Genomic DNA, 14,824 nt, shown 5'->3' with positions numbered 1-14,824 from the left:
AATGAAATTTCATTCCCTCCATCACATCAGAGCAAAATAATAGAGAACTATCTAATAAGTACAAACTTTCCTATTTTCTTAGACTGAAGTAAGGGTGCAAGTTCTTACAGAAAGGAAAGTGTGCTTAGGTAATTCCAAGTTTCAAAGGACTGAATATCCAAGGTAACAGTGCCCCTGTACTGCTGCGTCCATAGTCTGTAACCATCAAAAGGAAGTAGCAGATAGAACAAACCTACCCAGTCTTATACACTAGGGATCTGAGACAAAATGATGGCTCTGCTTGTGATCAACAATTCAGGAGTGGTTTTTCATAGCCAGAAGATAAAAGTGAACACAAGTGGAGGGATCTTCTTAACGGTCCTGTCACTAATGTGCACATGAAATTGAATCACACTATTACTTACTGTGACTTAAGGACAGGTCTCTTTTCCTTCCAGCTAAGGATCTAGATCCATATTTCCCAACCTCAGGTCCCCAGATATTCTTGGATTACAATTCCCAAAAGCCTTCATTACTAGCTGTGCTGTGGAGGATATCTGGGAGTTGCAGTCCAGGAACATCTGGAGACCCAAGGTTGGGAAACATGGCTTGAGATGCCTTGCAGTGCAGTGGTTAAACTGCTGTACTGCAGCCAAAACTGTGCTCACAAGCCGGGGTACAATCCCAGGTAGCCGGCTCAAGGTTGACTCAGCCTTCTAACCTTCCAAGGTCAGTACCCAGCTGGGGGGGGGGGGCAGTGCAATGTGTAGCCTGCATAATTAACTTGTAAACTGCCCAGAGAGTGCTTTAAGTGCAATGGGGCAGTATATAAGCAGTACATTTGCTTTTTTTTTACAATACAGTTTTACATTTCATCTGCTGCAACTGGAAAACAGAAAACATAACAAGATGCCCAAAAGTTTTTATAAGCAAACTCAAGGAAGAGGCAAAAATATCTCCAGAAAATAGAAATGTTACTCAAATGAGAAGAACACAGACTTTGGAAAAAGCAATGCAGGCAGACAAATTTGAATCCAGATGTTTGAACTAAACTCCTATCATCCTTTAACACTGGCACTACCAGCTAGAGCTGAAGGGAGTTGCAGCTCATCTATATCTGGTGATCACTCATTCCTTAAACACATCATATGGCTAAGAATATTAACTAGAGCCAACAATTTTTAAAATTCAGACATCATCTCAAATATGAATTGTTTTACCTCCTGACAAAAACACGCAACATGTTCCCAAGATCTTCTTCCATACTTCAATGTTCTAAACAAATTAGTGAAAACATTATTAAATATAATTTCACCTAAAATATGGAAGAACAAGTGTTGTGGGAAACACTGCAAGTCCTCATTCTCCATGAAAATTCAGCAAGTCGTCCAAGTGGGAAGAGAGCAGTTGTTCCATATTTAAGCAGCGTTAGTAGACATTACAGGTGGGACTAAGGAGAGTGGCCACTGAATGGGTGGGGACCCATCACAGCTTTACAATTCACTCCTCCTCCGTTATAGACTTCAGCCTGCCTTATAAATGTGTTCTTGTCCTCAGGCCAAAGTGACGTTTCAACCACATCTTAACTGATAACCTTCTTTCGCCTTTCACAGAAGTAAATATACCAACAGCATTATTTTCTGGGCAGCTGGAAAAAAATGCATACACATTCTGCACTATCACACAACCTCATAGGTTTCCCTGTTACATATAAGGAACACAACACTCTTTTAAATACCCTACATGAAAAGCATTGAAAGAAGACCATGGGTACACTTCAGAATAGGATTTGTACCACTTCTCCTTTGATTAAAGCAGCAGCCATGTCTTCGCTGTCGAAGGCAGCCATTTCTTCGCCAAACACACTTCCCAGGTTTACAGTCTGGTTGCTGTACTAGATCCATGTATCTGCTCTGAGTGCCAGCCTGAGAACTTGCAAAGCAATAGGAAGCATCTGAATTTTGTGTGCAGAAGGCTTGCCACAACTATAATCAAAGCCACACTTGCAAAGCTCCACAACACACTAGGACTGGTGTAGCACAGATATAGTAGATATAGATATACTGTATAGATATAGATAACAGGTACAAAATCAATACCCATTTTCTACTGTAGCCGGCTAGGCTCAAATATTTTCATTAACCTATAGGACCTCCTGACAAAATTAAACATAAAGAGACTTGCCCTTTCCAAACCAAAGAGTGAAGCATGAACTATGTTGCAGCTAACTAGGCTGGAAAGTTTCTAGAAGAAACCCTGGAAAACACAAGTTTCCCAAACAAGACTGAAAGGCCTTCTGACAGAAGCAGCAGTGGTATAATAATCAATGCCCATTTCTTACACAGGAAAAGCTGATTCAAACAAAAGAACCTGGTGTATACTTGAAATCTGGGACAGTATTTTTTCACCAGAAGAGAATTCAAAGTGGCTTCACGCAAGTAGACAACTACGAAATTATTATAAATACTGTATGTTTGGTCCATATATTCCATAAAATTTGCAAATATTTTGGAGAAATATGTATAAACATCGCTACATATTTTGTGGACAAAGTCCATTTCATGTTATCTGTGGAGGTGCCTGACATTCTGGAAAGAATTGCAGATTTCATCAACTCAAACTGTGAGAAAGCGAAGCCTCACTTTCAATTAGATGTTTTCGAAAGATTTGGTTTTCTGCTTTCCTACCTCCTGGATTTTGTATGTGTGGGGCACTTAATGAACCAGTTTGGTTATGTTTTATTCTCTTTATGCCAATAAAGGTTTTGTCTTGTCTTGCCTATAAACATCGCTTAGTAGATATTTCAAGCACATGAACAGTGAATATGGCAAGTCTTCGTCAACCTGCAATGAACCTTAGTATATAAATCCACTATAAAAGCTCACTACTGAAAGCTATTAAAAGACACTAAAGAGCTTTATTTCCTGTTTCATAATTTAATACATCACACATGTGTAACAGAAAATGTTACACTTTGATAGAAGTCAAGAGGTACCTGGAACAACAAATTTTCAAAGGAATATCATAAAAGTAATATGTAAAACACATTCCAGACTGAGCTGGAATGGAGAAGTAGCAAGCTGTATTAGATTATAATGGAATGCAAATTAAATGAATTTCAGAAGTGCTGCCGCAGGTAAAAACAAAAGGAAAATTAGAAGGAAGTTCTAAGATTTCACCAACAAGCTGCCCTCTCCTATTTTGCTTTGAAGAAAAGTCATGTTTTCATGTGTTCATGATTATAACTAATGACTGCTGTAGAGATGGGCCTGTGCCAAAGCGATGTATCTGAACAGCTCCAAAACTCCAGGAGAGATCTGGCCTGAAAACAATTTCCTACGCCTCAGGTCTATGTGCAAAACACGGAAAACTTGCTGCTACTTCTGAGGATTTCATCTCAAACGGCTTGCATGGATAAGAAGCCCCTCACCTTCACAAATGGCTTAACAGATACTGTATCAGATACGATGTGAAGTGGGACGACTGCCGTTTTATGCAGGGCAAATGTAAAGCTATTTGTGGTTTTTATTCTGTACATAAAAAACTCTACTCAAGGGAATAAGAGAAGTGGATCTACTCTTTTGCCAAATGGCTCAACAAAAGGTTGCTGAAGAGCTTAGACCAAACATCTATGGTATCCATACCTACATTCTGAGACTCCGGCATAGCAGGAACTCCAACAGTTTCTTCTGCATTGCCAAAGCAAAAGGGAGTGATTTCCTTCAACACACTATGGGGCATCCACATCAGCGTGGTACATCCAAAGAGCATCAAAATTAAATTGTTTACTGGGGAGCCAGTGATAGCTACAGTAAATTTCCATCTGTGTGAAACTGTCCACACACAAAGTCTGGATTTTACAACAGTTCCAACAATACTTCTTTATTCTCCATGAGAAGACAAAACTTCCTGGAAAAGACAATTTTTCTGGAAAACGTTTTAGGTAGCAGAAAAAGAGGAAGACCAAAAATCAGATGGATTAACTCCATAAATGAAGTCACGGGCTTGAGTTTACAAGAGCTGAGGAGGGGTGCTGAGGACAGGCCATTTTGAAGGTTGCTCATTCACAGTCACCGTAGGTCAGAGGTGACTTGATGACATGCAACAACAAGAAGACCATAAACTAGTTTATAAAAACCACTAGGTATAATTGACATGGGGTAAGGAAACAGAGATAAAACTCTGAGTTCAGGGAGCCACAGAATACTCTACAGTGACAGTCTGCCTTATTTCAGTGGGGAAGATTTAGCATATACAAAACTGCCTTAATGTGACATCTCTAGTAAAACCTTCTTTTTTGATATTCAGGTGGTACAAACACAAAAGTGCCTTGCTGACACCTCCCAATTGCTGATCACGGTGCTACTCAAAACTGAATTTTACTGTTCTGCAATCATTTTGTACCAACCCCTTTGTCTGAGAAACAGAGGAGAAAGTTCAGGTAAAATGGAGGAAAACTATTTCTCCTCCAAACACAGCAGCAGCAACAAAATGTATAGTTGCCTAGCCTAAGCAGGAGGAGAACAGCTAACTGGGGAACAGATTAATGGAAAAGCATGTGGAACTTTCACTTGAGCATATTAACTGCAATACTCAAGCTTCTGTAAAGCTTCCAGGGCCATCCTTAGTGGTGAATGGCCTAAAAGCTGTTGAAACAAGAACCCAGTCCATGAACTTCCACTACAAAGAGACAACTATTTTGCTGGAAAGCTGAGGGCAAGATTATTATTTTTCACTGTTCCTACAGAAACATTCCAACAGTAAGCATACATATGGCTTCTATAAAAGATATCACATCTCATGCAATGGCCATGGCTGGTTGCCTGGCACATGAGGAAGATAAAACGATCCTTTCACTATTTAGCAACTCCACCCCAGGTTTTTGTACAAAAATGTAAAATTTGGTCATGAAATTAGCATTTATACTATCTTGAACTGTAACAGTGTAAGTAACAGAACCACTGTTAGATGTGGTTATTGACATGTGGAGGACATACTGGGTATAAATTTAATTACAAAGTTGTATCAGTAGGGATGGTTTCCATTTGTGACGTTTCATTAAATGTAGAACAGACTTGAACTAACACTTGCTTTGAAAATCCACTGTGGTTTTTCAGAAACACTAAATCAGAAGGATTTCTAAAGGACCTGTTTAATGAAAAACAAGCACACTGCTTAATTTAAGCATGTTTCAAACAATGTATGTGAAAAGACACAATTAATGCTGTCATAAACACTGCTTCTCCAGTATCAATCAGCTCCGCCATTTACAATGAAATGTTTGTGTGCCCATTTTATTCATAATACTACCTGTTTTAACTGTTCAGGCTTACTGTTCTAGTTTTCTCCTTGACCTCCTAATTTTGGACACCCTTCACTTTTTCACATTCTCTGACCACCACATCCAAGTTCCTCCAGGCAGTCCTACATCTGTCTCTGACCACCTTGAGTTAAAAGGAAATCAAATTCATTCATTCATTCACTCACTCACTCATTCATTCATTCATCTTCTATATCGCCTCATTAGTGTGAATACTCTGAGCAGTTCACAATTCATCAAAAGCATAATTACAAATCATATAAAAATACTATACAGTGGTGCCTCGCATAACGAGCGCACCGTTTAACGATGAATCTGCATAGCGATCTATTTTTTGACATGCTAATGCGATCGCATTGCGATGTTTTAATGGGCAAAACATCGCATTGCAATGATCAGTAAGCGTTTCGCTTACCGATCTTCGCATTGCGATGTTTCTAAAACAGCTGATCGGCAGTTCCAAAATGGCCACCGCAACCATTTTCGCGCGATTTCCTCGCTTACCGAGGCGGCGAAAATGGTAGCGCTATGGAGGATCTTCGCATAACGGTGAGTTTGGGCCCCATAGGAACGCATTAAACAAAGTTTAATGCATTTCTATGGGGTTTTCCCACCCGCATTGCGATGTTTCCGGGTAGCGACGATTAATCCGGAATGGATTAACGTCGCTATGTGGGGCACCACTGTATATATAAATACAATAAAAACCCTGCCACTAGCTGGAACAAAACCTGCATTTAAATAGAATTAAACAAATTTAAAACCAATTTGAACATCTCAGATCGGCAGTCTTATATAATTCCATTTTAACTGAATTCCAAAAAACTCAGAGGGATAGTGTTCGACAAACATCTGTAGGAAGCTTATTTCAGAGGGAAGAGGCCACAACCTAGAAAGCATTGTTCCTTTGGGCCTCTTAGGTGTCACAATTTTTAGCGTCAAGAATTGTAAGGAGTGGATGAGATGGGTAGTCGTTTTGTGAGAGAGACAAGTATGGAGATCCTAAACCATTAAGGACCTTATAAATCATGATCAGCACCTTGAATTGGACATGTAAACTAACAGAGAGACAATGAAGGTGTGCCAGGATACCTGGGGATATGTGCCCATATCTTCCAGTACCTGTAATTGGTCTGGCAGTCACATTTTAGACCTGACAAAGTTCCCATACTGACTTCAAGGGCAGCCCTACATAGACATACAGTAAGAAGCAGAACATTTTTCAGGGTTTTTTTATTTATTGTACCATTACATTTTTCACGTCTGACAATATAATCTACTTGGGCAGAACTGCCTAAAACAGATTAATAAAAGTGCACCTCACGCTTATCAACTAAAAAAGAAAAAGCTGTTTAGAATTTGTCTTAAGCAGAAAGAATAGTTAAAATAAAAGTTCCCTTCTAACTAACATGTGTTTACATAACGAAAACCTGCTGACATTGTCTGGAACTATTTATGGAACAGGCTTGTAATTACTCTTTTTTCCCCTAAGGGTCTAGAAGGTTACTTACAATAGGGTTAGGAAAGTTATTCATACTTCGTTTTATTTGACACTGAGATAAAGGGAAAAAAGCAAAGGAGGCAGGAGGAGAGAGGCTTTTTATGCCGTAGTTTCATCAAGTCTTCTGGAAGAAAGGACTGTTGATTCTATTATAATCTAAGCTGCTTGTGACTTTGAGTTCTGTAACTTCAGTGAGTCACAACAATATTCAGTAAGTGGTGTTTTTGTGGGTGTTCTTATTAGGAATGCTACAGTTTTCATCTGTCATCAGCCGTGGGGAACTGTCTATGACTTCATGCACTTGAAGTCTTCCTTCCAGTGAACTGCAACTGAGCCTGGCAACTATACTGAAAGAGACAACAATCCCAGTAATCATCTATGCACCAATGGTCAAGACCAACTAACTCGGATACCATGGTTTCCTTCTATGAAAACAAGCAGCAAGAAATGGCTCATGTACTTCCTTCTCTCCTCTTCCCCCCTACCCAACTCGGAGTAAGAGATCAGAAGATTCTGCTTCTGAGTTTAAACTGATCACATTTACATTATGTCTGAACACACATTTAGATCCTGGTTTATTATTACTAACCATAGTTTTAAACAAACAATAGTTCCAGTTCACACATCAAGGGGAACTGTTTGAAAACATAAAGTGACGCTTCCAATCTCCCCTTTTGGTGAAGAAAAGATGACGAGAGAGAAGAAGCAAACAAAAGCCTAAATTTCATCACAGGACATTCTCATAACAGGTAACCACAGCATCACGTCTGAGCCTCACCAACAGCCAGACTGAAGTGGTTTTATATGGTCCATAATTCAAATCATAAGGCACACATTTTGCCTTCAAGAGTAGCCCACTTCTAATCTCAAAATTCTGTCCCATGGGTGCAGCCTCTAGGGCAGACCCCTCCAAATCATGAGGGGACAAACCACAACAAAATGAGCAGTAAATCCCAAGTTTTTGGCATGACCAGCAAAGCAACCAGTGTTGCAAAAGTTATTTACATCATACACTTTTAAAAAGCAAAATTTGGAAAATAAATCATGGTCTTGTTTGTCTCTCACTTTTTTCTGACTCCTCACACAAAAATAAGGAAGTTATCTCCCAAACTACTCAATATGACAGAGGAGTAATGAGTAATGGATAAGAGTAATACATGTGCATTCTCAGTGCTTCATCTTCAGGACTGACAACTAAGCAGTATTAGTGATATCATCAAGAGCAGAACTGTACGGGTAGAAGCGGAAAGATTACTTGGCGACGTAGACTCTAGCTAGGATATTATTTTTAATGGGCATTTATTTGATAGGAATTTCCTTAAGTATCAAATGTACTAGAGCAAGAGTACAAAAACTTTCTATAGCACAAAGTAAACTACTACAGTAGTACATCAGGTCAAAAGTCTTATGTTTATACGCGCAACTCGGGTGTAGCAGATCCAGGAAGAGGAGAACACCTCCCCGCTAAAAAACACAAAGCAAAATAGCTTTCCATTTGTTTTAAACTTCATTTATAAAACTATTCTAACATTGAACAAGATTATGACAGCAACCAAATCATTCTAACTTGGGTCTGGGAAAATGAAATTTAGCAACCCTATGAATGTATGTCAGCAAAATCTGTAGCAATTTTAAGTAAAATTTTAACCTTGATTACAGTGTAACATTGCATGCAACACTGCAAATAACAGAAAACTCCCAAAGCACAAACTTGCATCATACTGTGTTCCACTAGATGTGGCCTCCAAATGTCACAATATCTTACACCATTTCAGACCTGAGACAGAACTATAGCGTTTCTCCTTGTTTAGTGCCTCAAAAATAGGCAGAAGGAAAAGAAATTTTCATTGCACATCCATATATATTACCTCTTTTTGTGTAATATAGCAGATAATGGGGGAAGGGGGAAAACCCAAAACATTCAACATGGCACTCTTGGTAAAATACAAAACAAGACATAGGTCAACAGTAAGGGACTGCCTCCCCAAGTGAACAGCACACACTGCCAATGCATCAGTAGCACAGCTGAAGATATTGCAGAATTGTGAACAAAGCATGCATTTGTACTTATTGTCATCTCACTATCATGCAACATGTCCAAGCAAGTGAAATTTGGGGGGAAGGGATAAGCTCATGCATGTCTACTGTAGCATCTACTAACTATTTATTTATTTAATGTATACACCGCTTCATTAGCATAAAGCCCTGTTCTGGGTACTTTACAAAATCAAATTAAATTAAAACACAACCAAAAGCAATAACATCACCAATAGAAACAGTCTACCAATCAAACACAGCATACCACAGGAGGCATAATTTCCTACTAAGAGGCAGAGCAGAAGGCCTAAAAGTCAAGTAGGGGTTGCACAGAAAGGCCTTTCTGAAAAGCAACTTTTTCAGTAGCCTTCTAAAAATGGGTGAGGGAGGGAGCCAGGCCCAGGTCAGCTGGGAGCTGATTCCAAAGTATTGGTGCCATAGCAGAGAAGGCCCAGCTTCCTGTGTAGATGATGTCCTGCCCTCCTTTGGAGCAGCTACTTGAAGGAATGTGTCCTGGGAGGATCTGGTGGTGTGGGTAGATAACCCTGGGAATAGGTGCTCTAATAAGTAACATGGCCCCAAACTGCGGAGGGCTTTATAAGTCAGCATCAAAACTTTGAACCTAACGAGGGACACAACAGGTAACCACTGCAGGCGAGATGAAACTAGGGAGACATAATGAAACTTGCTCACACCCACCACCAGCCTGTCTGTCTCATTCTGGACCTGCTGCAGCCTCCGGGTCAGCCTCAAGAGAAGCCCCACGTAGAGAGCACTGCAGTAGCAGATAAGCAAAGCATGCATCAGCATCCTTGTTAAGAAACAAATACACTTATCAAACTCTTTTTAAAACTTAGTCATCTGTGGGCCTCTTTAACAAAGCGACTTGCCAAGTTTATGCATGGCAAGACTGTGGGGGGGGGATTAATGCCTAAAAATTAAAATCAAAACCATTTTGTTTCTCCAGTTTCCACTGCAGCTCAAATAAAAGGAGAATGACTGACATCCATCTGGCACTATCCCTTTACTGACTCACGAACAGCTCCTTCCTGTTACTGTTTTTGAAAGAGCACCACACCAAGAAAAAAACAAGGACCAATCACTTTCACTTCTAGCTATTTTTAAAGCATGAAACTGACAACCAGAGTTTGTCCCCAAGTCACTCAGTTTAAAAGCACTTTGCATGGAAATTAAACAGCTGCTTGAACGCTTGGAACAGAAACATACTAGCAGATTGGGAGCTGCGCAGGGCATGCGGGTGACAAAACTAAAGAATGCATCATATTATAGTACAGTTCCTGCAATCAATGGCTCTCTCTGATTGATTTCTGTTTACTCAGTATGGCTGCTTAATACTCAGGTAGCCCAATTTAGCCAGTTCATCCTTCTCTCTCTTGTGTTCAAAGTTTTTTCTCTTTTTATCCTCTCTCAACCCGAATCTTGAAGTGATTGCTCCTCTTACATCACCCCACATTTCTCCAAATAACAGTTCTATGAAACTGGCAAATAGCTCTGAGAGCTGCAGAGTTCCACAATGATCCAGCTTGCCTTTTCCAGAGAGCTGCTTCAAACTGCACCCCAAATCTGAAGCAACATTCAAGAAGAGTGCCAGATTCTAGAAATATGTGTATACCACCTGAGAAGTTGGGATTTCTGGTCGCAGATGGCCTCCCTACACCAGCAAAATATAGAACTCTGATACTGCATCACCACTCGATTTGCTGATTGAGCAATATTTCTTTGGAAGTTTCCAAAAGCCAAATAAATAGACTCATCCTATTTCGCTAGTTACTTTGTGGTTAGCTCAATCAGCACAGTTGCAGACAACCAACAAACCACTCATTCGTTTTAATACAGTAAAACCACAATGTTCGAGAACAGCCTTCAGCATTACAGGCTTTTCTTTCAATCCTAACTATCACTTTTGGTGAACCTCTGGTATTCCAGCTGCAAAATAATGTTTGGTTCTTTGACAGAAACAAAAGCACTTGCTTTCTATCCATTGTACAGTAAGAAGATTCAAGACGCAGCCTGGAAGAACCCGCCACATACAAAAATCCCACAAAACTGCAAAATTCAGTATCTGAGCCGATTAGCTTCTCTAGGGTTCTCCTTCCAAAAACTGCTTCCATAGATGTACAGGAAAATATCTTGCTATGTCTAAGGATGAATGCAAAGATGACTATTCAGTTGTTAAAGATCTCCAGCAGAAAGATTTTTCAAAGGGAAATGTTAAGTTTGCAACATTCCAAGGCAAAGTAACTCTTCTGTGCCAAGACACTTTTACCTTTTCTGAAGGTAAGAAAAGACCAGTCAACATTGGCAATGATCCCCCAAATCTTTTCCATTAAATTCTGGCAAGATTCCTTAGACCCACTGTACACCTTAAAGCAGTTACAACAGTTAAAAGAAATTATTAAATTTTAGAAGAATTTATTAGCAATCCCAACCTACTTAACCAGTTAAATGGAGTCTTCAGAAGTATGCAATAAAGGAAAATATATAGCGTTTTTCTCCTCTAGTGTCTGAATTTAATAAAATTTAATAAAAACTGGGTCTATTAGTTTTCCTTTCCATCACTGAAGCAGCATGAATCTCACATTTTGCACTGCTCTCATCACAGGGAGAAATCAGTGCTCTGCAGCAGAAAAATTCTCAAAATTTTCTGAATGCAATATCCCACTGAACTCTACACTACAAGACTTGATCAAGTTCAATACTGCTGAACCAGGGAGCTTTTCAAGTTCAAATAACTACCATGACAGCCTGGCTTCAAATCTGAGCCAATCCATAAATCTGCTGGATGAACACATTTCTACAGCTCATCAATCTTACTATTTCTTTTAGAATACTGAGATATAACATACTCACCTTAAAGAAATGCATTATTATTATTATTATTATTATTATTATTATTATTATTATTATTATTATTATTATTATTATTATTATTATTAGTAGTAGTAGTAGTAGTAGTAGTAGTAGTAGTAGTAGTAGTAGTAGTAGTAGTAGTAGTAGTAGTACTATTGAACCACTAAAAAGTGACACAAATTGCAAACTTTCATGGATAAATATCCCACTTTAGTAGTTCAATAAAGTCTCACCCTACTCTTGCATTTGTGTAATTCTGAACCACATTGCTTTTTTCCTAATTATCTCAAAGAGCTTGGTAAATAACAATGAAATAAAATATACAAAGCAATTAAGAAAAACACTATGAATACTAAGTTAGCATTATTTGTTAATGCTTTCAAAAGGCTACTATACTGATGAATCATAAACTCCTTCATTAACCACAGTGATCACTTCCCCTCCCCCACTTCCATTAAGTACTGTATAATACTTTTTTAATCAACGGGCTTTTAGTGGAGGCTGTGTAACACAAAACTTTGAGGCAAGATAGCCAGCAAGAGAAGCTACTTCAGAAGAAGCTCCAGAAACATTTTCTTTAAAAATCAGTTATGAATTTGAATATCACCACCACAATCACCTACGTACCAGTAACATAACATTTTCTACTATAATGTACTGTAACATCATTCAAGTCCTCCTGTTAAAAGGAATGGTATCATAATCATCACCATCTTAAAACTGCAGAGGTGGAATATGCCAAAAAAGAGAGACAAAGTGAAATACTCACACATTTTGGATGCTGAATAGCAGCTTCCCATTGCAGCCTTATTCTCTGGGGCATCATCACATCATCCTTTAATAAATGACACACAGTTAGTGAATAAGGAATAGACTCTATTGCTGTTCTCAGATAATAGTAGAGACTGTTGCCAAAATAACTGGTCATTATATTAACCAGTAGACAGAACTGTAAGACAAACAATACTGCAAATACAGTGGCACCTCGCAAGACAAATGCCTCGCAGGACAAAAAAATCACAAGACAAATGGTTTTGGCTGATGACTCGCAAGACAAATGTTCCTATGGCCGTGCTTCGCAAGAAGAATGTTTTCCGTTTTTTGTTCCTGCCTCATGTTTGCTGATTTTTAAATGTTTTTCTATGCTGTTTAAAAAGTTAACTTTTTTGATTGAAATTTTTAAAATCATCTGCACGATATGTATGGCTTTAAAGAGCACTTAATAAACCCTTTGTAAACCAAATTTGACTTTGTTCTGACTTTTTTGGCCCATAGGAACGCATTAATTAGATTTCAATGCATTCCTATGGGAAAATGCATTTCACAAGATGAATTTTTCGCAAGAAAACATTAATCGCAGAACAAATTAAATTTGTCTTGCGAGGCACGACTCTATTCAAAAAAACCTCAGCTATTACATTTTTTCAATTATTCCTATATAGAGCATTTAACACTAAAGATAATTAACATGAATTAAAGAACAAAACCAGGACTTTTTATAGCAGCATCTAGTTTATATTAGACCAAATACAGTAAGTTTCACTCACCTCAACATCATGCTCTTAAAATAATTTCATCCAAGAATAAACACACACAAATATCAAATTGCATGAAAAAGTATGAGATAAACAGAGACAGAAGACAAGGGGAAAGAACCCAGTGGCTAAAATCATACATTCTCTAGAACAGAGGAAGCTCTCTTGAACTCTAGGTGGTTAATTATTCCTTGGATTGTGTTACAGATAACTTGACATAGTTCTTAAATCTGTTACCACCATATTTTTAAACACACGATAAAACTAGAAGTGACCTTGAACAAAAACTAATTATCCCGTGTTATATCAGTATGCAACACCTGAAGCAAGAAGAATCACTTTTGTTATCACAATTTTAGAAGCATCTATCTCCTAAAGAATAATATGGGATAGCAGTTCAGAGCTTGTATTTTGCATGCTCACATCTAGCCAACTTATTCTGGCTTTAGACTACAAACCAATTTATTTTTCAGAGTTTCCTCCTCCCCCTAAATTACAGTTCTTTGGTATAATGCTATTAAGATTCTTCACTGTTTGTACAGAACACTTTATGTATAGAGCACTTTAAAAGTACTGTACCGTACTCTTCTTGAGGAGAAAAGCGGATATAAATATTTTAAGTAAATTAGATAATAAAAATCCTTTCCCAAGCAACTCTTGTGATGCATATGTTTCTGACTTTCAGTCTGTAAAAGGTTAAAAGTGGATCTTTGCTTCAATTAAACCACAATATTTAATTGGCATCCAAAAGCACCTGTTTCACTCTCTTACTTAGGTACTTGCGGATTAAATCAAACTTTAGCCTGTTAACATTAGTTGCTGACCACAGAATCTGAGATCCTAACACTGCTACCAAGCAAGGTTAAAGAGTCAGTAACACTAGATTAAACAAAAGTGCTGTTTTACCCATTTCCTGGCCTAAAACAACAGAGCTGTTAATCGAATTGTCACCTTATTATAACCCTATTGTCACCACTCACATTCATACTGTATATGAGCTACTGATTCAAGTTACAAGAAATGTGGTGACAGGCAATGAGAGTCAACTTGTCAAACATTATTCTTCGCAACAGTAGAAACAACATTACAGTATAGTCTTTTTCTTTTTAAACAGTTTTTTTTAAAAAGGTCAAAGCTAAAATGACACACACAAAAAAGAAAACACTGGCCTAAATAACACACACTGACTATTCTATATATCACAGATCCTGCATATAGTTTAAAATAATTGCTTTTGGATTTGCATTTATTTTATATATTATAACCAATTATCATTTTTTTAACCAGTGCCTTCACTCTTCCAGAAAAAGAACTGCACATTTGATGGAAGATGCTCCGTGGACTCTATGTAAATGGAAGTTGTATTTCTGAATGCTCCCACATGCAAAAAAATTATTTGAGGAAGTGGCACGTTCTAGAATTCTATCGCTTCATTTTACACGGCTTGCAGAATGTAAAAGATTTAAGATCCTCCTGTCTAACTTTCCCATGAAACCAATGGAAAGTCTGACAATAGTTTTATGTTATGCCTTTGCCAATGACTTACACACTTATATGTACCCTTCTTGTCTGTCCCCTTTG

General features: G+C 38.2%; 1 protein-coding gene across 9 annotated transcripts in view; it reads right to left on the bottom strand.

Moving 5' to 3' along the window:
- Window positions 1-14,824, bottom strand: part of QTGAL (queuosine-tRNA galactosyltransferase) — a 268,261-nt gene that overhangs the window by 222,564 nt on the left and 30,873 nt on the right. For 6 of the 9 annotated variants that reach the window (XM_078385931.1, XM_078385930.1, XM_020785917.3 and 3 more), the window contains exon 5: window positions 12,478-12,543. The exons of the other annotated variants lie outside the window; for them this stretch is intronic. In XM_078385931.1, the coding sequence (XP_078242057.1) occupies window positions 12,478-12,543 (66 nt within the window). The remainder of the gene's footprint in view (window positions 1-12,477; window positions 12,544-14,824) is intronic. 9 annotated transcript variants of the gene reach the window in all.

This window comes from Pogona vitticeps, chromosome 2 (assembly GCF_051106095.1).
Source record: "Pogona vitticeps strain Pit_001003342236 chromosome 2, PviZW2.1, whole genome shotgun sequence".
Classification (NCBI taxonomy): domain Eukaryota; kingdom Metazoa; phylum Chordata; class Lepidosauria; order Squamata; family Agamidae; genus Pogona; species Pogona vitticeps.
This window is presented reverse-complemented; position numbering and strand designations above follow the sequence as displayed.